Source organism: Bos javanicus, chromosome 17 (genome assembly GCF_032452875.1).
Source record: "Bos javanicus breed banteng chromosome 17, ARS-OSU_banteng_1.0, whole genome shotgun sequence".
NCBI classification, from domain to species: Eukaryota; Metazoa; Chordata; class Mammalia; order Artiodactyla; family Bovidae; genus Bos; species Bos javanicus.
In genome coordinates, this window is record NC_083884.1 from 71,785,455 (window position 1) to 71,805,586 (window position 20,132).

The window sequence follows — 20,132 nt, forward strand, 5'->3', positions numbered from 1 at the left end:
TGTCTGCCCCACGCCGCCCGGGGCCCAGGGTGGTGCCTCCCCTCCTGCTGCCTCAAGCAGGGCCTGCAGTGCAGTCTCTGGCTGCTGTGGGATGGTCCCCGGCAGGGCAGCAGCAGAGGGGGCTCCGGGCCTCCCCGGATGAGGCTCTGACGTGGGGAAGGGGCTGCGGGCCCGGGAGGGACGCCCACGTTGCCCCACACCAACAGGCGTGGTGTGGCTGTGCCGTGGGCTCAGCTCCTCCACATGAGGAAGGCTGACTGCTTGGGCACTGTGATGGTAGAGCTGGCTTTGTTTCTTTATAATTTTATACATTCTCAAGATATCCCCAAGAAGATACACTTCTGAGAACACCCAGCAAGCCTCAAGGCGCCCTCGCCCAGCGGAGCAGCGCCTGCCCAGGCCGTGCCCCCCGCCACACAGGCAGACGGCCGGGCCCCCCACGGGCCCCGGGACACCTCCTCGCCCATGGGCTCCGGGTCACCTGTCCTCCTGGCACAGCCAGACCCTGGAAGCAGTGAGCGTCCTGTCCTGTTCAAGGAGACCCAGAAAAGCCCAAGCCGATGTGTTACAACACTTTTAATACATTCAAGAGTATTTAATACAACAAAATTTAGGGTATCATCAGTCAGCAGAATCCTGTTGTCAAGAGAAAGCCCACGGGTCCTTTTGCAGGAAGCTTGTGCTTGGTGGGAGGAGGCAGGCGGCCCGTGGCACCCTGGCTGCAGGCAGGCTGGGCCTGGCGGCACATCCGGGACCAGACCATCCAGACCGCCCCTTAGAGCCCGCAGTCCCAACGGGCCTCCTGCAGTCTCCTCATGGGACCCCCATGCGGACCGAGGGCCTGGCTACATGGGCTGTCGTCAGAGGCAGCAGGGCCCCCGGGAGACCCCTTGTAGCCCCACCAGCCCTGGGCCGAAGCCGGGCCCTCCCCTAGGGGACACCGGGGCCCCCACCCCAGGCCCTGCAGCGGGCGCCACCAGGGACAGCAAGCAAGCAGCCTGCAGACCCCGGGAGGTCTCCACTGGACAGGAAAGCGGTCCCCACTTGAGAGGCTCCATCGCAGCCACAGGCCAGGCACGCAGGCCGCCGTGAGCGTGGGAGAGATGAGCCGAGGGGAGAGACGTGCAGGGCGGCCCTTCTCCCCGACGGCCACGGGCGGGCCCAGCGGCGCCCGCAAAGCAGACGCAAGGGCAGGCCTGGCAGGGCGGCCGGCAAGCGTCCTCGGGGGCCCCTGGGCTCTGGCCGGGCGCTGCTCACGACTGACAGTGGCGCTTCACCCAAAGCCTCCCCAGGCGGAGCTGCCGAGCGGGGCCAGCGGCCCATCCCGGCCACATCTGCCTGGCTGGCGGCCCGTCCGCGCCCTGGTCCAGAGCCTCCTGCCTCATGGAGCCGCAGCGTGCGCCACCCGGCTGCTTCCTCACTCTGAGCCCCTGGGATGCGGGCCCGTGTCAGTCTGGGTTCTGGACGTGGGTCACCCCAGCGGCTCCCGGGCCCCAGGACGGGCTGAAGCTGGTCACTGGCCCGGCCCGCAGAGCTAAGGCACTTCCGTCCGCCCACCGGAGGCAGGCCATGTCCGAGCGCCGCAGGGGCTGAAGTCGCAGTGTCTGGGCCTCGGCTCGCTCAGCTTTTCGTCCTGTTTCTCGTGACGCTGGTCCTGGCTTTCACCACCTCACGTCCGGACGCTGTTTCATCGCTATGCTTAGTAAAACGATTTAACTTTGGTACTGAGAGAACAGGTGCTCTTCCCCCCAATATTGCTCATAAGAAAAACACTTTTTAACTCAAGAACTGCTTGTGGAGGACTCCTCTGTCAGGACCCTGAAGCCGGCACCGCGTTTCCAGGCCCCTGGAGCTGGAGGGCAGCCGACATGTCTGCGAGTGGGAGCCTGGGGGCGGGAGGCGGGCGGGTCCTGGCAGGCTCCCGACCCCAGGTCTCAGGTGGGCGGCTGAGATGCTCCCCGGAGCTGCGGGCGCAGGAAGCTGCGTGCCCCGGGCCGAGTCCCCACGGGGCGGGCGGCCGGGTGCAGGAAGCTCGCCGGGCACGGAGCGGCGGGCGCTGGCCCCGGTGATGGGCCGCGGGCGCTCAGGTCTCGAAGTATTTGTAGATGGCGGTCACGTAGAGCATCACGTTCTGCCAGTCGGGCCGCTCGGTCCGCACCATCTCGTTGATGTCCTGACGGGAAGGACACGCTGTTAGAGCCTGGTTGGCCCGCAGGCTCTGGGCCCCACCCCGCCTGTCACACACGCCAGAGGGCAGGATGCGGCTCCATCCCCGCCGGGTGCCCGGGGCCGCCCAGGCCCAATGGGGCTCATCACCACGCATGTGCACCCCACAGCCCCCAGCCGTGGTCCGGAGGCCCCGGGGCCTGCAGGTGAGGGCGATGCTGCCAGGAAGCGGGCGGGGACCTGGGCTGTGAGCTGGCCCCGGGAGGCCCCCACCGGGGAGTGCAGGTCAGCCAGACGGGGAGAAGGAGCACGCGTGAGCTCAGTGGAAGAGCCGCAACGGGAAGCTGTCAGGGTGAGGGACTGTGCGCTTCTTAGACATCAGAACTTTACACGTGGCGTGAACCTTCCAGATAAGGGAACCCCTGCATAACCACAACTCCTGTCTCTACGTTTACAATCGAACAGAAGCCACTCACAGCCACGTGCTTCTGTGAGCTCGCAAGACGTTTAAGGACTCTGCGCAGGCACTCCTGCAGGGTAATCACAAGCGCAAACACTCGCTCAAAGCCACCGGTTGCTACCAGGCAGGTGGCAGGCACCCTCGGACTGGGAGGCAGCCCTGCAGGCTCCTGACCTGGCCCCGGGGGGGGGTCCCTCACTCTGCGGACACGCTAAGCTGTGTGTCTCTGGGTGCGGGGGGGGCGGGCTTTGTACTCGGATGCAGCGTTTTCTCCCTTGAAGTCAGACTTGCCGACGAGGCAGCAGCCCCCACAGGAACAGTCTGCCCTGAGCAGGGCAGCCCCGCCCCACCCTGACCTCGCCCCCGGGCGCTCTGCGCTCTGGGCCTCCGCCCTCCACTGTGGCACAGGCCGGGCTGCTGGGCTGCGCCTCCGATGGTGACCCTGACCACCCAGCTCAGGGCCCGTCCTCGGGTGCTCAGTGTGAGGCAGAGGGTGCACAGCGCAGGGGGCACCCGCACCCTCCGGAGGGAGTCCCCGCAGCTCGCGCAGGGCCCTGCCCGGCAGCCACCCCCTCAGGGTGAGGGCTCACCAGTGTGGACTTGATGCCGACGCTTTCGGCCGCCTGGAAGGCCAGCGTGAAGTTCCTCCGCTGGAAGAGAAGCCATGGGAGGGGTGCGTGAGCAGGCCAGGCAGGGCCACCAGCCCGCCCACACGTGCTGCGCTGACCGCCACCCCGGGCCCTCCCGCCCTTCTCCTGCCCTCATAGCTGTGCAGTGACCCCCAAACAAGGGTCGGCCTGAGCTGCCTGGACACCCCCAAAGCTAGTAAGAAACGCTTATAGTTTTCCCCTTTTGGGGTCTTCAAAGTCATCTGAAGGTCAGGAGGGGCCCTGAGGTGGGGCACTGGGGGCAGCAGCAGGCTTCAGCTGCACTGAGCCCGTTCTTTTCTGGGGGGTGGTCTTGATCCCTGCCTCCTGTACAATGTCATGAACCTCCATCCACAGTTCTTCAGGTGCTCTATCAGATCGAATCCCTTTCCACAGGAGTGGAAAAGGTCAGTTTCCATTCCAATCCCAAAGAAAGGCAATCCCAAATAACCTTCAAACTACCGCACAATTGCACTCATCTCACACGCTAGTAAGGTAATGCTCAAAATTCTCCAAGTCAGGCTTCAGCAGTACATGAAACGTGAACTTCCAGATGTTCAAGCTGGATTTAGAAAAGGCAGAGGAGCCAGAGATCAAATTGCCAACATCTGCTGGATCTTCAAAAAAGCAAGAGAGTTCCAGAAAAACATCTATTTCTGCTTTATTGACTATGCCAAAGCCTTTGACTGTGTGGATCACAATAAACTGTGGAAAATTCTGAAAGAGATGGGAATACCAGACCACCTGACCTACCTCCTGAGAAACCTGTATGCAGGTCAAGAAGAACAGTTAGAACTGGACATGGAACAACAGACTGGTTCCAAATTGGGAAAGAAGTACGTCAAGGTTATATATCGTCACTCTGCTTATTTAACTTATGTGCAGAGTACATCATGAGAAATGCTGGGATGGATGAAACACAAGCTGGAATGAAGATTGCCGAGAGAAACATCAATAACCTCAGATATGCAGATGACACCACCCTTATGGCAGAAAGTGAAGAAGAACTAAAAAACCTCTTGATGAAAGTGAAAAAGGAGAGTGAAAAAGTTGGCTTAAAGCTCAACATTTAGAAAACGAAGATCACGGCATCCAGTCCCATCACTTCATGGCAAATAAATAGGAAACAGTGGAAACAGTGGCTGACTTTATTTTTCTGGGCTCCAAAATCACTGCAGATAGTGACTGCAGCCGTGAAATTAAAAGATGCTTACTTCTTGGAAGGAAAGTTATGACCAACCTAGACAGCATATTAAAAAGCAGAGACATTACTTTGCCAACAAAGGTCCGCTAGTCAAGGCTATGGTTTTTCCAGTGGTCATGTATGGATGTGAGAGTTGGACTGTGAACAAGGCTGAGCGCCGAAGAATTGATGCTTTTGAACTGTGGTGTTGGAGAAGACTCTTGAGAGTCCCTTGGACTGCAAGGAGATCCAACCAGTCCTTCCTAGGGGAAATTAGTCCTGAATATTCACTGGAAGGACTGATGCTGAAGCTGAAACTCCAATACTTTGGCCACCTGATGTGAAGAATTGACTCACTGGAAAAGGCCCTGATGCTGGGAAAGATTGAAGGCGGGAGGAGAAGGGGACGACAGAGCATGAGATGGCTGGATGGCATCACTGACTCGATGGGCATGAGTGTGAGTAAACTCCATGAGTTGGTGATGGACAGGGAGGCCTGGCGTGCTGCAGTCCATGGGGTCATACAGTTGGACATGACTGAGTGAGTGAACTGAACTGCACTGAGCTGGCCCCGGCCGGATGGGGAGGAGCCTGGCCTGGCGTGGGTCGTGCTGCCCAGACCACTCTCCTCGCCAAGCCCTGAGCCTGCGTCGTCAGCCATAGGGTGAGCCGGCAGCCCGCCCCCCGCACCCCCAGAAGCGCTGCCCTGCTCGGCCGCGTGCCGGCACCTTGTCCTGGCTGTTGAGCTCCTGGTAGGGGATGTGTGCGGGGAGGTAGGTGTGCAGGAGGGCGCAGAAGGCCAGCCCATCGTTCCAGCTGCTGCTGAAGTTGGTGATGTCAATGTTCTGCAGGAAAAGAAAGAAAGCACGTAAGTGACACCGCCCCCCCGGGCTCCTCAGGTCATGGTGGAGGGGGTGGAGGCCCTCAAGTCCTGGCAAGCCAAGCCCCTGCTGTGGGCTGGGGGCCTGGGCCCGGGCCAGCTGGTGTCAGGGGCCATGGGAGCAGCAGCTCTGTGTTAGGAAGAGCTGTGTCCAGCTGCCCCTCACCCCACGACTCACAGTATGCCCCACCTCAAAGTGAGGGCGTGGACGCCAGTCTGCAGTGGGGACACCCAGAGCCGACGACACGGGCAGGCCCCCGCAGCGCGTGTCCAAGGGTCAGCTTGGCTCCGACAAGTACCCAACTCCATCTCCAGGTTGCACTGTTTCCAACTACAGACGCAACACGTCCCTCAGAATATCTTATCACATGACAGAGCAGGTCAGCCAGAAAGTAGCCTTTACCCTTATTGGCAAGAATGCTTTTGAAGCAGAAACTCACGATTACGTTTAGAAATTCACACGCTTTATGAGAATGCCATGAACTAAAGAGAGAGTGCCCCCAGCCTGGCATGTCCTGGGTGCTGTCTCAGGGCCGCCCTCCTAGGGGCCGCCTGGGGCACTGCGCCCGTCTCCCAGAGCAGTGGTCACGGAGCTTGTCCTGTGTCTGCAGGGAGCTCCACCAAGGCTGCCCACCAACCCCTGTGCAGACGGTTAGCTCCTGACCCCACACGGGGCCGGGGCCCAGGGCGGGGCTCCTGACAAGCCGCAGGGCGTAGACACCAGCTCTGTTGCCAAAAGGAACGCCTGGGCCCTGACCACAGGCACCGGAAACTGCCCGCTGGAGTGACGAGCCGGAGGTCACTCCCCCAGCGGCTGCCAATCCAGCCTGGAGGCCTTGTTCGAGGCCTAGACTGTGCTGACGGAAGGGACCAGGTCGAGGCGCCACGGGGGCACAGCCCTGCCGAGAGCTCCTGGGCAAGTGCGGTAGCCTGTGGTGGGCCTGCCATGGCCAGCGGAGGGCAGAGCCAGGCCCCACGCTGAGGCCCGGGAGCCCCGTGTCCCTGGTCCCCACCATGACCACGCAACAGTCCTGGCGGGCTGGCCGCCTCACGGCCTCTGCTCTGCAACTCCCGCAGTCACCACCACGGCCAACCTGCCCCTGTGACCTCCCGGGGATCTCAGGACGCAGCCAGTGGGAGAAACCAGGATGGGAAGGAGGCTACCTGTCCACGGCCCCTGGGGGGCAGGGCCCCCCCACAACAGGGTCCCCGCACTCCCACACACCGACGCACGCTCCCCACAGAGGCCCGGGTCACAGGACCCCCACAGGACCCCTCCGCCCAGTCCTGGGGGTGCGGCGCCCCGACCAGGAGCCAGGACACGGGTGGCCTGTGGGCAGCAGAGACGGAGCACCTGACGACGTGTCCAGCTCCGCATGGGTGAGGCCACGCCCCGGCCACTCATGCAGGCCTGGAGGAAGCACGCCCCACTTCCTGCCCAGCGACCGGCCGGCCTAGCAGAGCCGCCTACGTGCCTGGCCTCAGCGGCGCGGCAGACCCCAGCTCCGCAGGAAGTGGCTGGGCCCGCGGTCAGGCAGCACCGGGTATGAGGCCCACCAGAGCCTTCAAAGCCCACGGACACACAGGTCCCAGGGCGCCGACCACCAACTTCCATATCGAAACGACCGAAGCCCAGACCCCCACTGCGGCCCCTACGAGCCGGAGGCCCAACCAGCAACCCTGGGGAGGCAGCCCGGCCCTGAGACGGGGCGGGAGGCCACACCTGTGCTCCGTCTCACAGTCCGCCTCTTCACATTTGGGTGGAAAAGTCACAGTACATGGACTGACAGAGCACGGACAGCAGGGAGATGACACTGTCCCCAAAGCTGAGGAACAGGTGGGGCACGCCGGCCCCTGTCTCCGGGGCTCGGGGCTCCTGGGCGTACGGGCCGCGTGGACCTTCCCTGAGTGGACACGGGGAAGGGTCCATGGGCGGACAAACCAGGAGCCCAAGGGAGAGGGCGTGGGGCAGCAGACAGGGACCCCCGACGCAGCAGGACTGGGGCAGCACCTGCGCGGCCACGCGGCCTGCACCGACGTCCTCAAGCCGTCTGACGGGGACTCGTCGTCTCAGGAAGCGGTTCGTCCAGGGCAGAGGAGGGCCGCCTGCACAGCCCGGTTCCTCCTCCCAGCGGGTCCTGACCCCCCACCGCAGCTGACCCCCCCAGGAACACCGCAGCCCGAAGCCACGCCTTCTGAGGGGAGCCCGCTGCGATGGAGCAGCTCTGCCTGCTCACTAGTCTGCCCTCCGAGAGGGAACAGTTCTCTCCTAAGACAGACTCACACGTAATCACAAGCTGTAACGAACGACTGCAGACCCTGCGGGGCTCTCTTCAGGGCTTTCCCGCCGTGTGAGATGAGTCTAAGTCTGGACAAGCACGAGGGGTCACTGGATGAGCCGGAGGGAAAGCTCACAGAGCCCCGAGAACAGACTCACACAGGGCGCTCTGCCCACCCCGGGAGTGTCGCCGGGCCCCGCGGGCAGCCAGCCTGCCTGTGCCCGGGCCCCCGCTGCCGTCTCAGCTCCCGCAGACTCACCCGTGGTGCCGCCCTGCCCGTGGCCCTCCTGACCTCAGACGCAGCCCGTCCCCCTGCAGCGGGCGGGACCCACCTCCGTGCACTGACGCTGGGTGGGGGGGGTGGGGGGTTCTGAGGGTCAACAAGCTACACCAGCAGTGTGTCAGGAACATCGTAACATGTCGTCACTTGTCTGACTTAATTAAGGGTCACAAAACGCACCCCAGATACCTCGTCGCGGTGGCGCAGACGGTATGCACTCCGCGTGCAGAAGACACGGGCTTGACCGCTGGGTCGGGAAGACCCCCCAGAAAAGGGCATGGCAACCACTCCAGCACCTGGCAGGCTGCATACCGTCCAGGGGGTTGCAGAGAGCTGGACACGCCTTGGCGACACACACTTTCATGTTTAAGGCAGTAGGCAAAGGGCCTGAGCGCGGGGTTGGCCTCTGCAGCACACAGCCTCCTCCATCAGCTCAGCCATCACGGCGGGCTCTCCTGCCAACCACACTGCCTGGTGACAAGAGGCAGGACAGAGCCACAGACAAGCCCCTGCCCAGGGGCCTCCAGGCCTCAGCCCAGGCCAGGGGCAGCGTTTGGGGATGTTAGAGCCTGGGTGCGGACGGGGGGGAGGCAGGGCCCAAAGAGGGAGAGCCGGCAGAAGGCGGTTTCTGTGGCTCCCCAGTGACCCCCAAGTGACGAGTGACCCCTGAGTGATGGTCAGCAGAGGCCCCGCTGGCCCTGGAGGAGCAGCCCGTGGTGCTGCGTGCACGTCTGCCCGGGCCCTTGGCCAGGCTCTGCTCCGGGTCAGGGGAGGGAGGGAGGGAGGGAGGCCTGCTCGTCACGCCGTCCACGTCGGGACTTGTGCATGAAGCGGAGGCGGGAAGGAGACGCGGGAAGGAGACGCGGGGCAGGCGCTGGCCCGAGGATGAACAGCCTCCTGCGCCCTGTGGGGGCAGGGCAGCCAGGCCCCAGGCCCCTCACCGAGCCTCAGCACGGCCGGCCAGGCCCGTCCAGGTGCCCCCAGCCTGCCCTCCCCCAGGGAGCCGGTCGTCAGTCGGGCACAGCTCTCCAAGATCTGGAGGCCCCAGTGTGCGGCCCGGAGGCAGGCCCACTGCCCCGGAGACCAGAGTGGCTGCAGGCACGAGCAGCGGGACGCCACAGCACGAGGGCATCGGCCGCCGGACCCCACCCGGGACGCCGCCCGCCGGGGAGCCAGGCCAGGGTCGAGCGTGGGACAGAAGGCCATCAAGGAGCCCATCTGGGAAGAGGGCTCCCCGGGCCAGGCGGCTGGAGTGGCTCCATCTGGCGACCATGCTCCACGCCGGCCCCACCCCGCCGCCTGGACGGACGGACGGACTCAACCCCACAGCTCAGGGGCTTCTGTCCAACACCTGAGCCAGGGGCAGACCCAGCCAATTCACCCCCGGACAGCGTTGCAGGGCTAGCCTCCCCAAGCCCAAACACAGACGCTCCACCAGACACTCTGTCCAGTTCCTTCCAGACAGACACTGAAAGGAAAAAAGGCGACCTGCGAACCTTGTGTGGATCTTAATTCAAGCAAATCAACCGAAAGGCTGACCGGGATTCAGCTGGGAACTCTGAACTCTGTCCAGACGTGTGAGCGCATGCGTGTGTGTGCGTGCGTTTAGTCGCTCAGTCGTGTCCAGCTCTTGTGGCCCACCAGGCTCCTCTGTGTACGGGATTCTCCAGGCACAAATGCTGGAGTGGGTTGCCGTACCCTTCTCCAGGGGATCTTCCCAACCCAGGGATGGAACCCAGGTCTCCCGCACTGTGGGCGGATTCTTTACACTTGAGCCACCAGGGATGGTGTTCAAATGAGTGGTGACGTTACATGGAATCCCGGGGGTGGGGGAGTAACCAGGACACCTGGGCCTGGGGTGTGTCCCCGAGGGTCATTTTTACTGTTCCCACTGCTTTAGCGCATCATATCTGAAAATTTCCTTGAGAAACAAACCTACAACTCAGCAGCAAACAACCCAATGGTGCAAATACGGAAAGGGGCAGAGGCCCTGAACCGACATGTCTCCAAGGCCGACAGATGACCAGCAGCACAAGAAGCTGGATGCCGCTGGTAACCAGGGAACTGCAGGCCGGAACTGTCCCACACCACCGCCTCCCGGGCTGTGCCTGGCTGCACAGCACCCCGAGAGCTGGAACCCCAGAAGCTGGGGACAGCGAGGAGAAGCCAGAGCCCCGTTCTGGCTGCTGCAGGGCAGGGAGATGACCCCTGGCCACCTACACAGAGCGTCACCACGGGCCCGGGGAAGGCCACCCCCCGACAGCACGGACACGAGTCCCCACGGGAGCGTTCACAGCAGCACAGGAGCCGGAAGCGGAAGCAACACAAACGTCTTCCGAGCGGAACACGGACACGTGACGGGCACGCCCACAGGGTGGGGGAAGGGTACGCACGGCAAGCTGGAGGCGCCTGGAAACGCCATGCCCGACCCCGACCCCGGGCCAGGCTCTGCAGAGGCTGCTCCAGGGCTGGCTTAGGAGCACCCTGAAGGGAAGGAGGGAGAATCCAGGGGAAAAGGCCAGAGGATCCAGAGGCTTCAGCACCGAATGGGCTTTACAACACAAGTTTCAGCTTCTGAACATGAAGGCTGGTGGAAATAAGAGACCACTTTACAAGGACAAGTAGTAGGGAAGTGAAGGAAGTTAAAAAACCTCACTTTCTCGAGGTAGCCATCACTGATACTTTGATGGGTATTTTTACTGAGAAGAAGTTATACTGTTAAGTATCCTTGAATTACTATATTGTAGTTATTTTCATGGTGATACACAGATTAATGTTATATTTCAAATGGCCCTATAAAATATCACTACCCAGATAATTCTTAATTTCTGTAGCCAACAATCTGTTGATGAACTCTTAGGTTAATTTGGAGAAGGCGATGGCACCCACTCCAGTACTCTTGCCTGGAAAATCCCATGGATGGAGGAGCCTGATGGGCTGTAGTCCATGGGGTTGCTAAGAGTCGGACACGAATGAGCGACTTCCCTTTCACTTTCACTTTACAAAGACAGAGAATGGACACCTGGGCTCATTCAAACACCTTACGTCTGAGAAACAGTCCGCGCAAGGTGGTGGCCCAGGGCTCAGCCGCCAGAGAAGAGCAGAGGCTCCGACCACAGCCCTGGGCCCGGCGGGGAGGCCAGCCCGTGCTCAGAACCGTGCAAGGAGGAGGGGGCCTGGAAGCAGCGGGGTCTTCTCTGTCTGACCAGGCCGCCCTCAGGGCCCCAAGGGAAGCGGCGACGCGGGGACACAACCGCTCAGCACACGCACCTGGTCAGGAGCCCACTTCACGGCCTCCAGCAGCAACCGCTGCCCTTTCCCGGCTGTCGGCGGTTTGTTCCACAGGCTCGTTCCACACACCGACCAAGGGCACCCGTCCAGAGGGGCGTGGCTCCCGGGACCCTCGGCGGGACGGGGCGGGGCAGCCTGCCACGCCTGCGCCCTCCCGGGGCTCCGGCCCCCCGCCCCCACCCCGGTTTCAGTTTGCACACAGGTTGGTTTCTGAGGTAACAGGGCTCAGGACGCAGCCAGAGAGGCTGAGGGCCGCGAGGAGGAGGTGGTGTGTGCAGGAGTCTGAACGCCAGGCCCACAAGTCTCAGTCATCCCAAGGGGGCCTACCGCCCAGGCCTACCGCTGTAACAGGCCTGGAAATACTGTTTCAAAACAAATGTTGGAAGTTCCTTGAGGGCAGGGCTCACGCTCCAGACGGCATGACATCTCCCCTGGGGTGAGTGACCTCGCGATGGACACTTCACCGAGAAGGGTCCTGGACGTGTCACGAGGGAGCATGTGCAAAGACACCCAACATCACGGGCTCAGAGGCGCCTGCAGAACTGAAGCCAAACCACACACGCAGGACAGGACTGCGGCTGCCCGTGCCCAGCCCTGGCCAGGGAGGACGGGCCCCGGCCCTCTGACCACCACTTTCGTAGGCCTCCACACACGCCCACACAGACAGTCCAGGGGGCCTCTCCTCACAGCAAGCGACGGCGGGAAACAGCCCATGTCCACCGACAGCCAAATGGGTAACGAATGGGGACACAGCCGTAAACGCCGAGTCTCCGGGAAAGGAGGTGAATTGCTGACACCCAACAACACAAACCCATGCCAAAACAGTCACACCCGATGAGAGAAGCCAGACCCTCCCCAAGCTGCACACGTGGTTCCGTTTGCACAAAACCATGAAGGTGCGAGCCCTGCGGCGAGAGCAGGCCAGGGGCAGACGCTCCTCAGGAGACAGAGCCGTCCGTCCACGTGCAGACAGTTCCCCGGGCGTGTACGCGGACCCAAAGTCAGCAAGCTGTACAACCTACGCCCGGGCAGCAGCGGCGGCCACTACTGCACAGTAACACCGAGCCACTGAGCCACGCCTCTCGCTGTGCTGGGGCTGCTATACGTCAAAAACGAACAAACAGACTTGGAGAAAAAGATCAGATCTGTGGTCACCAGAGGTGGGGTGGGGGAGGGGAACCGGAGGGCAGAGACCTGCGGTTTGGAGATAAACAGGTCCTGGGGATGTAACTGGAGAAGGCGATGGCACCCCGCTCCAGTGCTCTTGCCTGGAGAGTCCCAGGGACGGGGAGCCTGGTGGGCTGCCGTCCCTGGGTGGCACGGAGTCGGGCACGGCTGAGCAGCGGCGGGGACCTAACACCACTGTGTCGCGCGTGAACGTGGAGAGGAGGCCCTCACAGCTCTCATCACGGAACACCTTTCTGCTCCGCACATATGTGAGACGAGGCTCGCTCAGCTTCCTGTGGTCACACTCCGTGTGTGTGTAGTCAGACCATGTTGCCCCACACCTGACGTTTCTCTGTGCCGCGGTCAACCCCACCTCACCACATCTGCTTAAAGGACACGAGGGGAGCCCAGACCACACTCACAGTCAGATCCAGGCTCTACACGAGCTCTTGCAGCTTCCCACCTTTGCAGCTCATCCCCAGTGTCTTGCATTTTGTGACTGAACACAGCACAGTTAAACTACAGCAGAGCCAGCCCCGGCCTGTGGGCTGACAGGGGTGCCGCCTGCTGGCTGCTCGGGGGCGGGGTCCCCAGGGAACCCGCAGGCACCCTGCGTGCGCGGCAAGAGCCCCTCCCCTCTTCCCTGACCCAGGCTCTGCCCAGGCCCCTCTCACCTGGGGTCCGCGTCTCATGAGTAGTGTCTCCATTTCCTTAAGAGACAGCCTGGACTCCTGAGAAGTGGCCTGGTGGTATTTCTGCCCTGAGTCCCCCTCAGAGCCTTGCTGCCCATCAGCGTGGGCTCCATGTCCCTCCCCTGTGCCAGGTCATGAGAAGCAAGGGGCCATTACCCGTCCTCCTCTCAGGATGCCCGCCCTGGGGCCGTGGCCAGCATGCTGTGAGGAAGCCCTGGCCACAGGGAGGTGTCCACTGACAGCCCTGGTCAGGGTCCACCCAGACATGTGTTGGCAGGAGCCTCCGACGGAGTAGAGAACCGTGCCTCCTGCGCGCTACCGACGGGCACGCGTGACCCACGTTAGTGCCGGCGAGCCTGTGTTGCCCCCTCTTGGCTGGGTGGCAGCCAGCCTGCTGTGTCCTGCACTGAAGAGCCCGCTGGCGAGAGACCCAGCTCCCCTCCCAATGGCGCCTGGAGGTCAGCCACCCTTCCCACGGCCGTGAAGCACCTCCACACATAACCAGCTTCCACCAACGGGGCGCTCACCCCAAACTTCCCGACGGACCTCAGGCTAAACTCACGCGTGCGATGAAATTAACCTGTCAGACCTCGACTCCTCTGTGGCCTTCACACAGTTCGGCTGGCCTCCCGTGCAGTCACTGAAGCACAAGAGGATAAAGGCTTCTCACGATGGAAGGAACTGAGGACTGTGCGAGCTGCTGGAGACGATACATAGAGATTATGTGACCCAGACAATTTAATGGTTCTGCTTTTAGCAAAAAAAATTACACAGCTCTTGAAAACATTGCTTATCTGATTTCTCTCTTATTTCTCAGCATTCCTCATAGAATAAAAAGGCCTGCTTACTGGAAACCTCCTGGAGCCCAGGGCACTGTCTGGCAGGAAGAGCCTGGGGCTGGGTGTCGAGAGACCCCAGGGCAAGCGCAGGGGCCGCAAGCACCTCTGGCTGGCGGAGCGGGAGCCCCGCATCACGATTCCCAGGGCCGTCTCAGGGGTGACCTTCGAGGTGCGGCTTCCGATGAACACACGCATTCCTGAGACGTTGAGCTGACCGAGCGCTGGTGGCCAGGCTGTCAGCCACACCCAGCGGCTGCTCTGTTTTTGCAGAGTTCATGGGAAGAGAGGAGGAAGGCCGAGGGGCGGGACCCTGAGTCCTGGAGTTGACGACCCCATGGACCCCTCCTGCCCAAGGAGCCTCAGCAGGCGCGTCTGAGAGGCTCTGCCTGGCCGGGGGCAGCCACCCGTCCTGAGTGCCTTCCCGAGTGCACGGGCCCTGAAGAACATGCCCGGTTAGGAAAGCAGGAACTGGGGCTCAACTGGGGCTGCTGGGGCTCTCCGACCCGCTCAGCGGTGTGGGAAACCCTGAGTGCGTCATGGGAGTCTGGCTGGGCAGTGTCACCTGAAAGGGAAAGCCAAGTCGCTCAGTTGAGTCCGACTCTGCGACCGCACGGACTGTAGCCTACCAGGCGCCTCCGTCCATGGGATTTTCCAGGCAAGAGTGCTGGAGTGGGGTGCCATTGCCTTCTACCTCACACTAAAACGATGATCAAGCTAATTTATCGAAATGCTAACTAAGCAATTAATTTAAAAATTAGAGCCCTGACATTTCTGGAAACGCATGTTAGCAGCTGCTGTCAAAGCATGGTTAAACCACAGAGCACCAGAAGTACATCGTGGTTCAGGGAAAACTTGGTCTCCAGCTGCTGTGCTCGGCATGCAGAGGGCCCCTGAACACAGGAGGCAGCCCACGCACCCACTGTGGCCGCCACGCGGAGCCGAGCCCAGGCCGCAGAGCCCGCTGGCACCCGGCGGACGTGTGAGCCCCAGGCCCAGCCGCCGCTCCGGACGAAGACGGCGTTGTCACCAGGTCAGGACGGTCAGACCAGCAGTTTCCATCGCTTCCCTGGCGGGAACTTGTGAGTGTGTGAGTCCACATAAAGACCGGGTGGGACCACAAATCTGGCCACTCGTTTCCCTTTGTTCAAGTATTTTAAACCCTGGGACACGGTGATATTTACAAACAATGAGAGCTTTCTGTATGGCAATTCAGTTTCCATGCAAACTGACAATGTACAATAAAAAAGTTCAGACTTCCAACCTCGATTTGATTCAGATCAAACCCTTATCTGCTGCCTGCACCTGTTGGATTTTCACCTCTGGGAAGCCATTCCTGTGATATAAGCCTCCAGATATAGCAGAGGAAACTGAAGCAACGCTGAGCCTGGCTCAGGAGCCTCGACTGCAGGAGCCCCAGCCTTCCCAGCCTCCCGCCCTGAGTCACTGAAAATGAGGGTAGGAGGGAGGGGAGAGGATGGCGCAGGGATGCTCGCAGCGCCTCCCAGGGACCCAGGGCCTCCTACGGAAGGAGGACAGGCGTGGGAAGGGGCGCGGCTCTCCCTCCCCGCCCGCCCCCGCCCCTCCCGCATCACACCCCCCGCCCCCCTGCATGGGGTGACCATCAGGCACCACAGGGAACCTGGGCCTCTGGGGCCAGCCTGTCGGGCAGGAAAGCTGTCTTTGCCGCTCCCAGGTGTGGAGCAGGGCCTGGGGGGGTCTCTCTGTGCAGAATCAGGGGGCATGACCAGGGCCGGGGTGGGGGCACCAGCAGTGGCTGGGGGCAGCTCCATGCAGGGCCCCAGGGCCATGTGGGCTGACGCCAGCTCGCTCCGTGAACACACGCAGCTGCGAAGGGAACTTCCTTTTCCTACTTTGCCTACTGACTGTACCCTGCTTCAAAGGAAGCCAGGAAGGCCTGGCTATTTTTATCTGTCCATTCGTTCTCACTCTGCAGACTCTCCTCAATCCACAGGGACATACAATTCTGGGAGAATCTGCTGCTTCTTAGTGAAAAACAGTTGGGAATAAAAGAAGAACCCAGAAGGAAGCACGCTGGGAGACTTTCCCTGTGGTGGGGCAGGGGCCGACAAAGCCTCTCCTAAAAAACATCACGGGACTGGACAAGCTGGTCAAAAACAACCGCTTCAGGGCTCTGGAGAGCTGACTGATCTCCAGGAAATAAATTAAGGCAATTATTCAGGAAAAGGGACTAAAATGTCAGGGAAGAACAGAAAGCAGGCAGCCACCCCGCCGGAAGTCGCACTCATTACTCTCTCCTCTCAGGCTTTTTAAAACAGCACCACTGTATACAGGAGTTAATTGCAACGCCACACGGCTGGGCTGACAACACAAATCCAACACCCAGGACAAAGAGGGGGACAGGGGCCGCACGGCTGGCCTGACAACACAAATCCAACACCCAGGACAAGGGCAGGACAGAGAGGGGGACAGGGGCCGCACGGCTGGGCTGACAACACAAATCCAACACCCAGGACATCGGCAGGACAGAGCGGGGACAGGGGCCGCATGCAGCAAGCCTGCAGAAATTTACCAAGCTGAGTCAGAAAAACCTCAAGGAAACGGTGGCAAGGTGCGTTCTGTAATCTCTAGAGCAACTGTTAGGAAAATGACTTAAAATAGTGATATGGCAATACTGGCTCTACGCTACCCACCCACCAGAAACACTGGAAAGATACACTCCGTGCTGAACGCAATCCACAGAAAGCCGGGGTGGGGTGTCGGCCAGAGGGCACTGCAGAGCAGAGAGAAGTAGCACGGATGAAGGCCATTTCAGGATGGAGGGCAGTTCCTCCATCCTCGACATTTATGTACCAAGTAACAGCTGCAACACACACAAAGCAAACACCCTCAGCCCCGCACGGAGACACGGAGAGCCCGCCCCTCACTCAGCAGCCGACAGAGCCAGAGGATGTGGACGGCAGGCAACCCACGGCTCTGACCGACCTCCCACAGCAGCAGAACAGCCTTTAAAAACTACACACCATGTCCTGGGCCACAGAACGAGTCTCGAAAAATCTGAGAGCGACTCAGGTTACAGAGAGTGCGTTCTCTGACCACAATGCAATTAAGTTAGAAATCGATAACAGAAAGCTCTCTGGAAAATCCTTAAGTGCTTGGAAACGAACTGGCACACATTTGTATTGAATGTATATTTAAATGACACTTGTCTTGTACACAAAATCGAAGTTCTTAGCAGAGTCTGATCTGAGAATCTGTCAGTCACACACAAGTCCACCCAGAACTTTAATTACTGACTTGTAGCTCACGAGCTTCCTGAGATAGGACCGCCTTTCTCTTTCTAGACTCCTGTTTCAACGCCCAGCACACGACTCGGCACAGGGCTTAGTGTGTATGTGATAACCTAATTTTATATTGGGAAATATCGCTAGAAGGCAAGGAGAGCACAGCACACATCCCTGTGAAACCATTTGTGTCCGTTGATTCTGATTCCGCTCACCTCCACTCAGAAACGCAGAGTCTTTCCTTCTTCGGTCCATGCGCTAATGAGCAAATCCTTCAATAAAACTGTATTCTTACTGCTTGAGATTAAGTCACCTCGGGCAGTACTAAAAGCTTCTGCTCATTTATTAAAACCATTCTGTAGTAGATTAAGTGTTTTCATCATCTTTGGATTAACTAATCCATCTCCAGGCCTGGCATTTTATCAGAGAACAATGAGATTTCAAAGGAAAGCTCTTAAATTTACCTTTAGCGGCTCCTTGATTGTATTCAATTAGGTTTTCCAAGAACAAGAAAACAATGGTACAACAGAAGCCGTTAAATATGAAACTTAGAACCGACGGAAAGCACGCTGAGAGGGTGAGCTACCCCGCTGCCCGTCCCTCTGCTGCGGTCAGCTCACACTGCCAGGCCCTGGAGGGGCAGTCAGAGACCTGGGCCCGCCGACTCCAGCGACTCCAGCAGCAGCGTGCACGGGCGACGGCGGAGGGCAGTGGGTCACCACCTCTCTCCGTGAGCTCTAAGGAATTAACCGTGTACTTAAATCAGCTTTAAAACACGACTGTCTACAAGCTGAGGTGCTGATTAGAACAGAAAAAGAAAAGCCTCGATCTGTAAAGCAATGTTCAGAAGCACCACACGGCCTTCAGGGAGTCATCTCTCCCAGTCCCTGGGGGTGGGGGTGGGGGGCTCAGGCCCGCGTCTGCAAGCCTGACAGCAAGCCCCCTCCGATGGGGATATTCCCGTATTTAAAACTTCAGTGAACAGCTGCTGGCGGGGTGCGATTTAAGGGAGGAAAACGTGTTAGATAAAAGGAAGCTCACAAGGCCGTGCAGTGTAATGGACAGTTACTCAGATTACAGCGGCGAGCACGGCCGCGGCAAGGCGCCTCTCAGGAGGCTGAGCGGAAGGCGAGCCAGGTGTCAGCTGGGGAGGCTGCCCCCGCTCACTGGCCGCGCCCACGACGGGCAGCAGGCCCACTCACAGGGTGGTCGGGACCTGAGGGGGCGGCGTGCTGCTGGTCACGTATCAGCCCCGCTCCTGCCGGCTGCGGGACCGCCACTGCAGGGTGGGTCCCACACGGCAGGCTTCAGGGAGGGGACGCTCATCAGTACCTAAGGCCAGATGAGGAAAGGGCTCTGGCACGTCCGACACAGCTCTCGACGAATTAGGAGCTCTATCAGATCCATCTCTCAGCTTAAAAAGATTATGCATATAAAATTATATCCAATTTTAACTCACAGACCTTGAAAATACAACAGCCAGCATCCTACCTGACTTTTAAACAGCAAAACAGATGTTAGTTTCACAGGAAACGAAAGCCAGACAAAGAGAAAAGCCCTCTGTAGACACCACTGCAGAAGTCTGCACAAGGAGCAAGGGGAAGCATGCCTGCAGCAGACTCTCCAGTGTAGAGAAGAGCCTTTCTTTATGTACAGCGGCCCGTTTTTCTGTGCATTGTATTTCCTCTTCATTTTAAGTATGCAGGAAGTGAAAAAAAAATTGAAATTATTAATGGAGGATTTTAAAGAATTGGTTTGTGCTTTTTTTTTAACCTAAGGCAATGTACCTTAAAATCACAGAATCAGAGAATTTAAGTGGGAAGGAAGCAAGAGACATTAGTTAACTCATTGATTTAATGTTTGAATGATCTCAATCAACTTGGTTACTTAAATTTTTAAACAACTTGATATATGGCAAAGTTCCATAATCTAGGGGGAAGTACTTTCTAATTATCTCAAATTAGTCAATTTATGTAATGGCCTAGAAAAATTTAAAGCTCATGTTACAAGATGACAGAAAGTAACAGAAAAATAATAGTTTAAATCTATTAAACATGCAGCAAATGCTAGAATGTGTACGACTTCCTCACTTAAGCCTCCATTTTACAGGAATGGAGTTTAGGAGGCAAAGGGAGGCCCAGAAAGACTAAGTGATTTGCTAAAGGTCGCACAGAAACAGGCAGAGCTAACACGCAGGCCTCATGGACCCTCAAGTCCAAGGTCTTAATCACTGCTCTACGTGCGGCTCTCACAACGTGGTCCATGGATCGAGCACGACGCCTACAGAAACGCAGATTCCAGTCTCACTAAGCGCCTCTCGAGATGTAAATGTTGAGGCTTGGTTCTCAGGCATCTGCGCCTTCCCCACAGTCTTCACAGGGTTGTACAGACAAGCTTGAGAACTGCTGTTCTGAACACGAACCTCCAACGTGTCCCATGATATTTGATATACAAGTTCAGACAGCCACTGAGCTCTGCCGTGTGCAGGGCCTTCTGCGGGGCGCTGGGAGGCACAGATAGGCCCTTCTAAGGCGCTCACAGTCTGGACAAGGAGACACACACGCTGGCACGTCAGTACCCTCAGGATTGGCAGGCAGGGCTCTGTGACATGGGAAAATGAACTGCAGATACAGAGAGCCCCCCACACATGCCCTGAAATGCAGAAAAGCACCCATTCTGGACTGGGGTTCGGGATGAACGAGGCCAGGAAGCATGAGCTCCAAGGGTGCGGGGGGGCCCTGAGGGGTGACCCCTCGTGGGGCGGGGCAGGGCAGAAGCAGGTTGCACAGATGCTGCCCTGGGGGGGCCCTGAGGGGTGACCCCTCGTGGGGCGGGGCGGGGCAGAAGCAGGTTGCACAGATGCTGCCCTGGGGGGGCCCTGAGGGGTGACCCCTCGTGGGGCGGGGCAGGGCAGAAGCAGGTCGCACAGATGCTGCCTTTGAAGCTGCAGGGGCGGATGCTCCCTGGATGGAGGGAGCGCAGTGA

At 59.5% G+C, this 20,132-nt stretch overlaps 1 protein-coding gene across 6 annotated transcripts in view; it reads right to left on the reverse strand.

The window, feature by feature from the left end:
- Positions 1 to 561: 561 nt before the first annotated feature.
- The window catches only part of SPECC1L (sperm antigen with calponin homology and coiled-coil domains 1 like), an 86,121-nt gene continuing 66,550 nt past the window's right edge, over positions 562 to 20,132 (reverse strand). For 5 of the 6 annotated variants that reach the window (XM_061385557.1, XM_061385554.1, XM_061385555.1 and 2 more), the window contains 3 exons: positions 5,185 to 5,301; positions 3,217 to 3,276; positions 562 to 2,173 (listed from right to left, as the gene is read on the reverse strand). In XM_061385557.1, coding sequence (XP_061241541.1) covers positions 2,084 to 2,173; positions 3,217 to 3,276; positions 5,185 to 5,301 — 267 coding nt within the window. In that variant the 3' untranslated portion in view covers positions 562 to 2,083. Of the gene's footprint in view, positions 2,174 to 3,216; positions 3,277 to 5,184; positions 5,302 to 20,132 lie in introns of those variants that run through there. The other variant, XM_061385560.1, reaches the window with a different exon arrangement.